This window comes from Vulpes vulpes, chromosome 2, assembly GCF_048418805.1.
Source record: "Vulpes vulpes isolate BD-2025 chromosome 2, VulVul3, whole genome shotgun sequence".
In the NCBI taxonomy this organism is placed as follows: Eukaryota; Metazoa; Chordata; class Mammalia; order Carnivora; family Canidae; genus Vulpes; species Vulpes vulpes.
The window spans coordinates 55,007,296-55,021,687 of NC_132781.1; the positions used below are offsets into that span (position 1 = coordinate 55,007,296).

Below are 14,392 nucleotides of genomic sequence, written 5' to 3' on the forward strand. Positions count from 1 at the left end.
CTTCTCCCTCTGCCTGTGTCTCTGCCTCTCTCTCTCTCTCTCTGTGTCTCTCATGAATAAATAAAATCTTTTAAAAAATTAAATAAAAATAATAAAAAATAAAATATAGCTATTTTTCATTTATATCTCAGTGATTATTAGGAAGGTACATGTGAAAAATGGAAGACAGCATTTTAATCCCAATCTTTTATGTGTATTTATATATATATGTACGTGTATACATATATATACGTGTGTGTGTACTGTGTCCGTACACACACACACACACACACACACACACACACACTGGTCAGAACACTTTTCACTTATTCCCTAGAATACCCTGTACTCCCTTTGTCTCTTAGGTAAAACTGGTAAATCAGGGAGTCACACTCGTGAAGTAGGACTTCAGAGTAATTATTTTTATTTTTTATTTCTAATTGTAAAAGTAATCAACTATCGGCAAAAGACTGAATGTTTTGGAATGGACCAGGCATCATCATCTCAAAGCAGCCTCAGGTCCTTTTTACTTGTCCCGATAATGAGATCTTTGTCTAAAATGCAGCCAAAACGTCTTGTCTCATCGCTAAGGTTTCTCATTGTAATTGACTAGAAGGTAAGCCTAAGGAAGGTACACCTGCCAGTCTGTAGCTGTCACCCCAGCGCCTGGCAGCATCTGGCACAAGTCTCTAGAAACATAAGCTACAAGAATTACTGCATGGATGGATGGATGGATGGATGGATGGACAAGCAAAACATGTTGAGGCATAGCTAAAAAAAAAAAAGGACAGTTATTCTCTTGGCACTTTGACAACTAATATGGAAGGCAAGAGATTAATTCCAAAAGTGGTTTTGATGACATCTGTGGAATACATGTGTGATCTCTTACAGGGACTACCTCAAAAGAGGTGGTGTTTTCTTAGATATGCACCTGGTCTATATCTGTTTGGTTACACTTCAGATACTATCACAGTTACATGGGAAAAGACATGAGGCTCTGCACATACAGATCAGAGGCCAAGGGTACATCCTCTAGAATGAGACCTCCCTCAGCCCTGACTCCAAATCTGCTACTTTCTCTAGGACTTCATCTCTCTGAACCTTGGTTTCCTCATCTGTCCGTGAGGAGAGCAAGAACCACCACATCACAGTGTTGTAAGGACTCAAAAACATTCGCGTACTTCCCGGGTTGAGCCAGACACTCAGTAAACAGGACCTACTGGGACGTCTCTAAGAGCTACAGCCGACCCTGAATCATACCGAGTTTGAGGCCTGCTAGAACCTGACCAGTCCGAGAAGAAAAGCCTGAACAAGAATGAGCCTACCTCCCACTTGCATCCCACATGCCGGGCGGATGATTTTCCAGGGGGCATCCAAGGTACCTTGGTTTTCACCCGGACACTCCGCCGCACATTCACGGTGTCCCCTTTCATTCCGCGCTTATGAGATTTCTGTGGAAAGGGACAAACCCAGGGTCACTTCCCCACACAGCTGGCCGTGGTCTCACTCCGGTGGCATCCACTTCCAACTCTGCAGGGGAGTCTCTTCTGACTAAGGCTACTGCTGCCATTTCTGGATGACAGTGCTGCCTGCCTTCCAACCAGGCAGCTGACCACTGAAAGCAAGTACATTTGTCTCCCAAACCTTTGGAGTTTGAAGCACGAGGAGGCCGTGCTGGGCAGTGTCACCCTGCTCCACAGCCTTCACCTCGCCCGACCGGCATGCTCCTACCTGGCTGTTGGTTGCTGATGGTTTCGGGAGTTTTTTTATGTGGACGTGGACGGGAGTGTTTTCATCCACATGAACATGTAAGGGGGGAGTTGAAGAGCGGTCCTTCATGGTTCGCTTCTGGCAGGCAGGGAAGGATAACACAAAAAAGGTTGATCTGTGGATGAGTAAACTGGCATGAAAAACAGAGCTCACAGCCTCTGGGGGCCACTGAAAGCCTAGCCACCAAGCGAGCAGGACAGCTACCAACTATGGGCATGCAGGCAGGAATCAAGGCAGCAATGCCATTCAGCAGATGCCCGTAGAGATCCCAGCCGAAGACTACCTGGAAGATCTAGGTCCGCTCAAGAGAGGGGTCTGCAAGACCTGCGGGTTCCACCAAAGAGCCTGAACCCAAGCCCCAGGGTCCTCAGAGCTGACTCTCCTTCCCAGCCTGCTGGAAGGCATAGCTCCTCTGGGGATTTAGTGAGCACAGCTGGAAAGCAGAGGAATCCTTCTGCCCCAGAATCTGAGCTGGGCATGCAGATTAGCAGAGACACACAAAATGGTTAGAGTGCAGACTAAATCAGGCAGTAGGCAGGTAAAAGATGGGGAAAATGGACAGCTAAAGGAAGCACTGAAAAAAAAAAAAAATAAAAAAAAATAAAGGAAGCACTGAGATAAGAAGGTTGTAGAGATTCAGAAGAGAGTACAAGCAGGGCAGAACCCCAGATACACAGCCCTTGCCCACCATCTGCAACTATACCCTCCCCATTCTTTTACTTTTCTCTTATCGTCTTCTTTTTTTGGGAAAATGTGTTCTCAGGACGTCTGGAATTTGGAAGAATTAGGTTAAGACAACTTTCTCACACCCAGCAGCCGTACCGCAGGCAAAAAACAAAATAAAAACAAAAAAACCCAATCAGCAGGATATGCACGAAAGCACCTAGCAGAGCACTGGGCCACAGCGGTGCCAGCAGGGAAAGGCAGCCCCTGGAAAAGGTGTAAAAAAGCATTTCTGGTGGGGCCACAGACCGGAGGGCTGCTCCGTGTGCACGTCACCTACCGTCACAGTCACACTGGGTGCGCCACAAGGTGTCCTCAAGACCTTTTTCTGCGTGAGACTTGTTACTCCGTTCTTCCCACACGATGGAAACCTGCACCCAGGCACAAGAACCAGATTATAAGCAGAAAACTAGGGCTCTTCTATTTCTTAGATCTCCCGAAATTACACACAAGTTCACGGCTAGGAGAACCAGTCTGGAATCACTTGGCTCCCTTTACTGGGCCACCGAACACACATGGTGTGCCCAGCAGGGGGATGGAAACAGGGGGTGATGGGCATTCACAGAGCTGGCCTCTTAACCTCTGCCGTCGCATCACACGTATTGTGACCTTTTGCTGAAAAGCCCAGCAGTCATCTGGTCTGTCAGGTGACAAAAAGCAGGCAGCACAGGAGCAACAGGCAAGGTATTAGTTTGGCCAAGTGTGAAAGTGCCCAGGACTGCACCTGGAGCAGAGGTGGCCCTGGAGAAATGCTCTGTGACAGACATAAAAAGAGCAGCAGGCCCAGGAACAAAGTCCCTATGACTCAAATTCATAAAATTAATAGTCAAATCTTCAAGTCAGATGATGGAAAGTTACTATGTCCCCAAATATTCTACTTGCTACCCTTTAAAATCCTGGGAAGCAGGGTTATTTTTGTTTTGGAGAGTTTTTTGTTTTTTGTTTTAAATACTATGTGTAATTCATCACATTCATACATAAATAGCCCCCATCACCAGATTTGCAAATACAGCAAAAGTTTAATCTCCAATGTTTGGCAGCAAAGCATCCAAGAATTCCATGATGGAAAGGGACTTGGAAAATTCATTTGATCCATCCCGCTACCTCCAGACACCCTCCAAATAGGACTTCACCCTCCCCACAAATCCTTAGGGGAGAATAACGCAACCTAAAAATGCAACCTAAATAAAAATGCTCGAGCACTTTCGCATGCATCCTGCTGTATGTGTATCACACCTTGATGAAAAAATATATTTACTGCTCCCTACTCATCATTTTAGGTGAGGAATACCAAGTCTGAGTAGACAGGTTTTTTGTTTTTGTTCCCTGGCCCCTCACTTAAAAGCCAACAGATCTGGGAAATCTGTCTCCCCTTGTGGGCTTGCCATCAAATCACCTGGACTGCATTAACACCTTGTTAACTGCCACCTCCACCTCCTACATTGGGGTTATATATTTACATGTAGCTTCCTTTCAAAAAGGACCTGGGGAGGGAGGGCTGGGATTGCCAGTGAAAACTTTTTTCCTCCTTCCCTTTAAAAAATGACTTCAACGTTTTGATCCAGACCTTCAATACACAGAATGGGGAACCTGAAATGAGAAGCCTCCAGAGAGCCTGGCCTGGGGGTCCCTGGCCACCTTTCCCTGCCCTTCTGCAGAGGCGCCCCCCACATTGGCAGTACCTGGGGGAGCCGCCTGAGGATGAGGCAGACATGGCTAGGCATCAAAGCCGCAAAGGTGGGCAATTGGGTCAGCAGGCTCTGCTCAGGGGGACCCAGAGGGGCTTGTCAATGAGAATCTCAGGGGCCCGGCATCAAACGTCCTCTCTGAGGGGAGGAGGGTGGAAGCTTTGGGGGTGGCAGTTGGATGAAAACTTGGGAGGTGCTCCTCTACTGTCCAAGTCGCACAGCAACTGTCCTGCCAAAGTGGAGGGAGATAGGAGAGGCTGAGCGACATGCGGGCCGGCGGGCTGGTGGCCGGTGGGTGGGTGGGGAGGGAGCACAGAGGGAGCTCCCCTCCCCGGGGAGGGGCGGAGAGCGGAACCTCGGGGGCCAGGACCACCACGCCCAGGCCCCACCCAGGAGCGAAGGTGGGCGGGCCACCAGAGGGAAAACCTGAGGTGCAGGCTGGCGTGCTGGGAGGGCGGGCACAGCTAGGCCCCCAAGCGGGCCCTGAAGGGCCGAACCCAGCGCAGGGAGCTGGAGGGATATTCGGGGCGGGGCCAGGGCAACAGTCTCCTAGGAGAGGGGCGTTCCCGGGAGAATGGAAACCCGGAGAGGACCAGTAGTATTTGAAGGCGGGAGGGGCGGCGGCTGCAAGGCTAAGGGGCGCGCGGCCGCAACTCGGTACCCCCGACCGCTGCAGGAGAATCCTCGCAGGCGCAGCGGCCGGCGGCCACTGGGGTTTAGTGTCCGGGTGGAGCGGGTCAGACGCGGGGTGGTGCGCGGGCGGGGGGCACCCCCTCACCCCGGCGAGGCCCCCGGGCGGGCGATCCCGCTGCCGGGGTGGGGCGGCCGGCAGGCGGCCGCGGGGTGGGGCAGCGCTGCCTACGAGGCGCGGACGAGCAACTGCCCGGCCGAGGGCCGCCGCGAGGGAGACGCGGCCGGGGCGACGCCCCCCGGCGGGCAGGGGCCGCGGGGCCAGTCTCCGTCGGCGGGGAGGAGGGACGACCACCCACCAGCGGGCAGGAGGAAACCAGGTTCTGCCCATAGAGAGAAGGGTGAGGCCCTGCCGGGGGGCGGCAGAGGAGTGAGTCGAGTCCTGCGGGAGGCCAGGTCAGGGGGAGGGGCCGGCCCGCCCGTTAGCCGGAGGAGGAGGAGGAGGCCCGCGCCGGGGGGCGGGGCGGGGGCCACATTCCGACGGGAACCGGACGAGCGCGCCCGGAGCGGGCGGCGGGGGCGGCGGGGGCGGCGGGGGGTGCCGCCCGTGGGGACCGGGCCCGCCGGTGGTGACCGGGCCCGCCGGTGGCCGCAGAGCGCCCGGAGCGCCCGGGGTCCCGCCTGCCGGCGGCCTCTCACCAGGAGCGACACGGCTGCGCCCAGAAACGTCTCCTTATGAAGTCGTTGAAGTCGGAGGCCAGGGTCGTGCCATGGAGACGCCGCGGCGGATGCAGTCCGGCTCCCGCGGCGACTCCTCCCCGCTTCCGCCTCCTTTTCCGACACCCGGTCGGCAGCTCGCCCATTGGCCAGTTCAAACCCCCCCGGGAGCCTCTCGGGTTTCGCCATTTAGGCCCAGCCCCCGGCGTCACAGAGACGCCCCGCCCCGCCCGGAGCTCCGCCCACGCCCGGGCCACGCGTCCCGTCGCCGTGGAGACGCGCGACGCCACCGGAGGGCCTCGCCTCCGCTGGCCGCGCCGTTCACGGCCCCGCTGACCCTGCGCCACTTTTACCCGAGCGTGGTTCTCCTCGAGTTCCCTAACTCGAAGGAGCGCTAAGACTCTGTCCTGGGCCCACTGACGCGTGTTAGGAACCTGGGTTTCAGACGGGGGACAAGGAACCCTTTTGTGGCTGCAGCTACGCGCTGCCTCTGGAAATCCAGCCCTGTCAATACCTCACCCACCCTCTCCCTCTTCCCCAGCGCCGCCTCGTCCCGCCCCTCCCCGCCCTCCAGCACACCGGGTGCTGCCGTGTGTTACAGACCTACTTTGATGAGGTTCTCGCTGGGCCGCCATCTTCTCAACTATGCTTCTCTGTCGACCAATCAAGGGGCGCTGTCACGTGGCTGCTCCCCGCGCCGCCCTGGATTCTGGGCGCCTTTAACATCCTCAGGCCCACCTGGCCTCAATCCCGCGGCGTCCTCACGTCCATGACTTTCCCCTGCACCTCAGCCATGTGCCCACAGGGCCACACAACTGGTCCACGTGAAATCTCAAATTCCAGCTTCCCACCCACTACCCCCTCCACACAGTACCTGCTTTTCTGGCTTCGCTTTCATCGGCTAAGGCTCACCACATCCATTCCCCCGTGTTAGAGGGCCTTCCCTGTCCGTTCATTTTCTCCCTGAGGTTCTGCAAGGATGATACCCACACATCATTGCCTCCACCTTCACCTGAGCCCTCACCACCACTTAGAAGTGTTCCACTTGTCCCTAGATCCGTCTCCCCAAGTGGCTTTTCCAGACCTCTGCCTCTTACCATATTCCAACTCTTCTTTTTCATAGAGAAAAAAAAAAAAGCCAAGTAGAATTCCCTCTACCTTCTCCCTAGTCACCCCCATCCTTTGATTCTCCCTTCAAAAGAAGAGATATCCTTCTTGCTGCTCAAGGTAATCTTCTTGCTGCCACACCCAGGTTAAATACCTGCGGAAACGTGTCTTGCTACTCCCAGCACAGAACTGATCATTTCTCAGTGCTCCCACATCCAGTGAACCAATATTAAGTTCCTACTATGTGCTAAACCCAGTTCCAGAGGCACTAGACCAACACACACTACCTAGTCTCTGAGGAGCCCACGGCAAATCTCTCTGACCTGACCAGATAACATGGCTAAGGCTTTGCCCCACCCACCCACAAAGGATTTTGCCTATGTAGTTTTGTCCTCTCTTCACCATCTGAAGAGGGTCATTGCCTGCCTATGCAGTTCTTTGGGGATTTTGTGATGGAGAATGTGTGAATGGACAGAATTGAGAGGTCAACACATACACACACACACACACACACACACACACACATAGCGCTGGGTGACAGAAAGAAGCAGGAAAGTTCTTCAGAAAATAGGAGAGGGTGAGGTGGCCGAAGGGACACTTGTAGTGTGTGGAAGATATGGGATGGAGAAGAGAAGGGGAATATTTTAAAGGATCCCAGTGGTCTGGGTATCTATCCCTTGAGAAATGCAAGAAAAGAACTTGAATTATCCTGATATTATTTTGGATTGCTGGATGATATCTTCTGAATGCAAACCACTTTGAGCCTGGCTAGGATTGGCCACTTTTTTAAAAGAGCAATGCCCAGCACTGACAAGGACATTGGGGAAAAAGCAGTCTCATTGTTGCTGGTAGGATTAAAAATTGATGTAATCTGGGTCGCCTGGGTGTCTCAGCCAGTTAGGCATCTGTCTTGGGCTCAGGTCATGATCCCAGGATCTTGGGATCGAGCCCTACATGTGGCTCCCTGCTCTGCAGAGAATTGCTCCCTCTCCCTCTTCAGCTCCCCCTGCTTATACTCTCTCTCTCAAATAAAATCTTTTTTAAAAAATTGATGTATGGGATGCCTGGGTGGCTCAGTGGTTAAGTATCTGCCTTCAGCCCAGGGCGTGATCCTGGAGTCCCAGGATTGAGTCCCACATTAGGCTCCCTGCATAGAGCCTGCTTCTCCCTCTGCCTGTGTCTCTGCTTCTCTCTGTGTGTCTCTCATGAATAAATAAATAAAATCTTTAAAAATTTTTGAGATAATCTTTTGACAGAACAACTGGACATTATATTTTGATAAACCTTTGGGATGCCTGGGTGGCTTAGCAGTGGAGCCTCTGCTCAGCTCAGGGCATGATCCTGGGATGTGGGATCGAGTCCCACATCAGCCTCATTGTGAGAAGCCTGCTTCTCCCTCTTCCTATGTCTCTGCCTCTCTCTGTCTCTCATGAATAAATAAAATCTTAAAAAAAAATCTTAGAAAATAATAAAATGAAAAAATACATAAATAGAAAAGAAAATCTTAAAGACTAATAACTTCTTAGACCAGTTATTTATATATATGTGGGTATGTGTATATATAATTTTTTAAAAGATTTTATTTTGAAGCAATCTCTACACTCAATGTGTAAGAGTAAAGCTCAAAATCACAATCCTCCCGCCCAAAAAATAAAATAAAAAATTCCCAACCCCAAGATCAAGAGTCATGTGCTGTACCAACTGAACCATCAGGCTCCCCTAGAAATGAATTTTAACATAAGAAAGTCGGCAAATATTTAGACATTAAAGAGGAATTTCCTTTCAGCCTTTTTTCCCCCTCAATTGTCTTTAGACTGACCCCTCCTTACCTTCTCAAGAGGTTGAGAAACTCAGGGAAAGGCAAAAGAGGTGTCCCTTGGGCTTGCTTGTAGCCCAGGCAAAATAAAGGGCTCCTCATGGCTCAGGAAGTCTTATTGGGGTTGGAGCAAGAGCCAATTAGTAATACACAATATGCATTTGTACAGTGCACACCCTGTGTATATTATTTCTCTCTAGAGGCTGGTGCAAGGATGAGTAGCACAGTGCAGTTACAAATAGAGTAGTCAGAAGAAAACAATCAGTGATTCCTTTGACATCAGTCTCAGCAACATTTTTCTCAAGATGTCTCCCAAGCAGAGGAAACACAAGTAAAAATTAACTCTTGGAACTACTCCAAAATAAAAAAGCTTTTGCACAGTGGAAAAAAAAGAGAGAGAGAGAGAAGACACCACCACCAACAAAAAAAAGACAAACTAGGGGATCCCTGGGTGGCTCAGAGGTTTAGCGCCTGCCTTCGGCCCAGGGCGTGATCCTGGAGTCCCAGGATTGAGTCCCACATCAGGCTCCCTGCGAGGAGCCTTGCTTCTCCCTCTGCCTATGTCTCTGCCTCTCTGTCTCTGTCTTTCATGAATAAATAAATAAATCTTAAAAAAAAAAAAAAAGACAAACTCTGAATGGGAAAAGATATTTGCAAATGATATACCCAATGAGGGGTTAATATCCAAAAATATAAAGAACTCATACCACTCAACAGCAAAAAATCAAAATAAGCGAATTAAAAGATAGGCAGAGGATCTAAATAGACATTTTCCCAAAGAAGACATACATATGGCCCACAAACACGTGAAAAGATGCTCAACATCACTCATCATCAGGGAAATGTAAATTAAAATATCAGTGAGGGGTGCCTGGGTGGCTCATCGCTCGGCACCCAGTGCAGTCAGCTTGGGATTTTCTCCCTCTGCCCTTCCTACCACCACCCTACCTTGCCCACCTTGACTCACAATAAACAAACAAACAAAATCTCAAAACCTCAATGAGATGTCACATATGTCAGGATGTAGTTACCAAAAAGACAAGAAATAAGTGTTGGTGAGAGTGTGAGAAAAAAGGAACCTTGATACACTGTTGCTGGGAAAGTAAATTGGTGCAGCCACTATAGAAAACAGTGTAGAGGTTCCTTAAAAAATTAAAAATAGGGGCCCATGGTTGGCTCAATTGATAAAGCATGCAGCTCTTAATCTCAGGGTTGTAATTTTAAGCCCTATATTGTGGGTAATTACTTAAAATCTTTTGGGACACTTGGGTGGCTCAGTGATTGAGCATCTACCTTTGGCTCAGGTCATGATCCTGGAATCCCGAGATCGAGTCCTACATCAGGCTCCCTGCGTGGAGCCTGCTTCTCTCTCTGCCTGCGTCTCTGCCTCTCTCTCTGTCTCTTGAATAAATAAATAAAAATCTTTAAAAAAAAAAAAAAAAAACTAATCTCTATACCTAACATGGGGCTTGAACATACAACCCCAAGATCAAGATTTGCATGCTCTTTGGGATCCCTGGGTGGCGCAGCGGTTTGGCGCCTGCCTTTGGCCCAGGGCGCGATCCTGGAGACCCCGGATCGAATCCCACATCGGGCTCCCGGTGCATGGAGCCTGCTTCTTCCTCCGCCTGTGTCTCTGCCTCTCTCTCTCTCTCTGTGACTATCATAAATAAATAAAAATTAAAACAAAAATGGATAAAATTAAAAAAAAAAAAAAAAGATTTGCATGCTCTACTGACAGAGCCAGCCAGGCATCCCGATAATGTGTAAGTATTTTTGCAAAGCAATATGTTTATTGTCAGAAAAAAATTAACAGATTACAAACTTGCTGAAGATAATCATGAGGTATTCGCAGAAAAAAACAGGTTGAGGTTGTAAACTGTAAAGTGTAAGGCTTGTGCAAGTGTTTGGGAGGCTGGGGAGAAATCTATCTAGAAATTCATAGGGAAGGGGTACCTGGGTGGCTCAGTGGTTGAGCATCTCAGGTCGTGATCCCACATCAGGTTCCCAGCAGGGAGCCTGCTTTTCCTTCTGCTTATGTCTCTGCCTCTCTCTGTGCATCTCTCATGAATAAATGAATAAAATCTTAAAAAAAGAAAGAAAGAAAGAAAGAAAGATTAGGGCCCGGCATGGGAGGGAGCGCAGCACCGCGGGCAGCGAGGGAGATGCAGCTCCGAGGCTTCCTCCTCTTCGCCCTCCTCACCCTGCAGGCGCTCCCCGCCGCGGTGGTCAAAAAGAAAGACAAAGTGAAAAAGGGCGGCCCGGGGAGCGAGTGCGCGGAGTGGACCTGGGGGCCCTGCACCCCCAGCAGCAAGGACTGCGGCGTGGGTTTCCGCGAGGGTACCTGCGGGGCCCAGACCCAGCGCATCCAGTGCCGGGTGCCTTGCAACTGGAAGAAGGAGGTCGGAGCCGACTGCAAGTACGAGTTTGAGAACTGGGGGGCGTGTGACAGGGGCTGGGGCACCAAAGCCCGCCAAGGCACCCTCAAGAAGGCGCGGTACAATGCCCAGTGCCAGGAGACCATCCGCGTGACCAAGCCCTGCACCCCCAAGACCAAAGCCAAGGCCAAAGCCAAGAAAGGGAAGGGAAAGGACTAGCAGCCAGGTCTGGATGCCCAGGAGCCGGGGGCCGGTGCCCTCCCTCCCGCAGGCCCAGGATCTAACTACCAGCGCCTTTTGTCTCCTCCTTAGCTTTATCAATCATACCGTGCTTCTTCCCTTTCATTCCTCCACCAGCACCCCCAAGTGTCCCCGATGGGGAGGGACAGGGGATTGTGGACAGCTTGAGCCTCCTGCCCCAGAGGGATGTGATTCCCGGTACCCCCTTTTGTTCTTCCCCACAAAGATGCCATTACTAAGAAATAAATAAACCGTCGTTTTTTGTTTTTCCCAATAAAAGCTTTTCCTTTAATATAAAAAAAAGAAGGAAGATTAGATAGATGACAGATAGATAGATAGATAGATAGATAGATAGATAGATAGATAGATAAATTCTAAGAGAAGGAGTGCTGGGTGGCTCAGTCAGTTAAGTATCTGCCTTTGGCTCAGGTCACCATCTCAGAATCCTAGGATCAAGTCCCATGTCCATCAGGCTCCTTGCTCAGGAGGGAGTCTGCTTCTCCCTCCCCCTGTACCTCTCCCTCCTGCTTGTGCGCTCTCTCTCAAATAAACAAGTAAAATCTTTTAAAAAATGAAATTCATAGGGGATTCCCTGGGTGGCTCAGTGGTTTCATGCCTGCCTTTGGCCCAGGGCCAATCCTGGAGTCCCGGAATCGAGTCCTGGGATCGAGTCCCGTGTCGGGCTCCAGGCATGGAGCCGGCTTCTCCCTCTGCCTGTGTCTCTGTCTCTCTCTCTCTCTATGTCTATCATAAATAAATAAAAATAAATCTTTTTTAAAAAGTGAAATTCATAGAGAAAAGAATGCAAGTTTCTGGTAGAGGGTGTTTCTTAGGTCCCTCTTGTATATTCTCTGTGGTACTTTTGAAAAAAATTCTAATTGTGAACTGTATTTTCAAAAGGGGATATGTGGGATCCCTGGGTGGCGCAACGGTTTGGCGCCTGCCTTTGGCCCAGGGCGCGATCCTTGAGACCCAGGATCGAATCCCACGTCGGACTCCCGGTGCATGGAGCCTGCTTCTCCCTTTGCCTGTGTCTCTGCCTCTCTCTCTCTCTCTCTCTGTGACTATCATAGATAAATAAAAATTAAAAAAAAAGGGGGGGTATGTGATGCATATCTGTTTGCTAAGGCTGCTATAACAAAATACAACAAACTGAGTGACCTGAACAACAGAAATGTACTGTCTGACAATTTTGAGGCGAGACATCTGAGATCTGTGAGTAAAGCACTGCTCCCTCTAAAGGCACTAGGGAAGGATCTGTCCTGAGCCTCTCTGCTGGTTTCTGGTAGGTTCCTCGGTAGCAGAGCTCCCACCCAGATAGGACATTCTCCCTGTGTGCATGTCTGGAGCCAACTTTCCCCTTTTTATAAGGACACCAGTTATACTGAATTAGAGGCCTACTCTACTCTGATATGACCTATCTTTACTACTTACACGTATAATGACCCTATTTCCAAATAAGGTCATATTCTGGGGGGCTAGGAGTTCGGACTTCAACATATGAACTTTTGGGGGACACAATTCAAATCATAACAGAGTGCTCATGTTCAGTTTAAAGATGTAATAAAAAAGATAAAATAAAATAAATAAAGATGTAATAGGGGCACCTGGGTGGCTCAGTGGTTGAGTGTCTGTCTTTGGCTCAGGTCATGATCCTGGGGTCCTGGAATCGAGTCCCATGTTGGGCTCCCTGCATGGAGCCTGCTTCTCCCTCTGCCTGTGTCTCCACCTCTCTCTCTCTCTGTGTGTCCCTCACGAATAAATAAATACAATATTTTTTATTTTATTTTTATTTTTTTAAGGTTTATTTATTTATGATAGAGAGAGAGAGGCCAGGAGGAGGGAGAAGCAGGCTCCATGCAGGGAGCCCAACATGGGACTTGATCCCAGGACTCCAGGATCGCGCCCTGGGCTGAAGGCAGGCGCTAAACCGCTGAGCCACCCAGGGATCCCTAAAATATTTTTTAAAAAGTATAATAAAATAGAGATTAATGGAGCTACCACTCAGCCTAGGAAATAAGAAATAAGGGGACACCTGACTGGCTCAGTCCGTAGAGTGTGTGACTCTTGATCTCAGGGTTGTGAGTTCGAGCCCCGTGTTGGATATAGAGATTACTTCAAAATAAAATGAAAAAATAAAATCTTTTAAAAAAGAAGAGATTGGGGGCACCTGGGTGGCTCAGTGGTTGAGCATCAGCCTTCCGCTCAGGGCATGATCCCAAAGTCTGGGGACCAAGTCCCGCATCAGGCTCCCCTCAGGGAGTCTGCTTCTCCCTCTGCCGATGTCTCTGCCTCTCTCTCTCTCTCTCTCTCTGTGTGGCTATCATAAATAAATAAAAATTAAAGAAGAAAAAGAAAAAAATCCTGAAAAAAGAATCCTGAAAAAAAAACAAAACAAAATAAAATAAAATCTTAAAAAAAAAGAAGATATTAAATTTTTTTCAGGGGTGCCCAGCTGGCTCAGTCAGTAGAGCATGTGACTGATTTTTGATATCAGAGTCATGAGTTCAAGGCCCACGTTGTGTGTGGAGCCTACTTAAACATTTTTTTTTCTTGGGCAGCCTGGGTGGCTCAGCAGTATAAAGCCGCCTTCAGCCCAGGGCGTGATCCTGGAGTCCCAGGTTAGAGTCCCACGTCGGGCTCCCTGCATGGAGCCTGCTTCTCCCTCAGCCTGTGTCTCTGCCTCTCTATCACTCTCTCTCTCTCTCTCTCTGTGTGTGTCATGAATAAATAAATAAAATCTAAAAAAAAGAGTCTCTTTAAACAAATTTTTTTTCTTAAAACCAGAATACACTATCTCAAAATGTTAACACTGACAATTTTATTTTCCTCGTTCTGTTTTCCCAAATTTCAGCAATGAGTGTGGGATTCTGTTGTTAGTTAGAAAGAAGCACAGGTGGAGGAGGAGCTAGCCAGCAGTTCCAGCTCTGAGCCCCAATCTTGTGAGCAGCTAACAGCAGAGTGATGCCCCTCAGTACCCTTGCCCCACCCCCTAGCTCAGGCTCCAGCCTCTCCATTTGCCCAAGGGCCTGATTATCTGTTATTCCCATCCAGGAACACCTCCTCCAGGGCCCTGATGCAACTGCCCCAGCACTGCCCTGGGGAGAAGGAATCTGGGCTCCAGAGTGGGCCTGGCTTTTTCTTTCAAGTTGTGGATGGAACTGGGAAAGAAAATTCTTCCAGGCCTTAGCAAGGCTTGGCTCCTCTTAGACCCTTTGTGCAGACCCTCCCTGGCCCTGGGCATTTGAGACTGGACGGACTCTGCACTCACTGAGAGTCCTGGCTCTGCAGCTGCCCAAACCAGTGGTTCCCAACATGGGGTCCCCGCATCTACAACATCAGCA

At 49.8% G+C, this 14,392-nt stretch overlaps 1 protein-coding gene and 1 pseudogene across 27 annotated transcripts in view; one reads left to right on the forward strand and one right to left on the reverse strand.

The window, feature by feature from the left end:
• The window catches only part of ODF2 (outer dense fiber of sperm tails 2), a 35,549-nt gene extending 29,179 nt beyond the window's left edge, over positions 1 to 6,370 (reverse strand). For 2 of the 27 annotated variants that reach the window (XM_072748471.1, XM_072748469.1), the window contains exons 1-5: positions 5,490 to 5,639; positions 4,155 to 4,389; positions 2,753 to 2,843; positions 1,711 to 1,864; positions 1,305 to 1,430 (exon numbers count right to left, since the gene is read on the reverse strand). In XM_072748471.1, coding sequence (XP_072604572.1) covers positions 1,305 to 1,430; positions 1,711 to 1,818 — 234 coding nt within the window. In that variant the 5' untranslated portion in view covers positions 1,819 to 1,864; positions 2,753 to 2,843; positions 4,155 to 4,389; positions 5,490 to 5,639. Of the gene's footprint in view, positions 1 to 1,304; positions 1,431 to 1,710; positions 1,865 to 2,752; positions 2,844 to 4,154; positions 4,390 to 5,489; positions 5,664 to 6,110 lie in introns of those variants that run through there. The other 25 variants (XM_026009426.2, XM_026009424.2, XM_072748470.1 and 22 more) reach the window with 20 other exon arrangements.
• Positions 6,371 to 10,562: 4,192 nt separating this feature from the next.
• Positions 10,563 to 11,076, forward strand: LOC112928019 (midkine pseudogene; annotated as a pseudogene).
• The last annotated feature ends 3,316 nt before the right edge of the window (positions 11,077 to 14,392 follow it).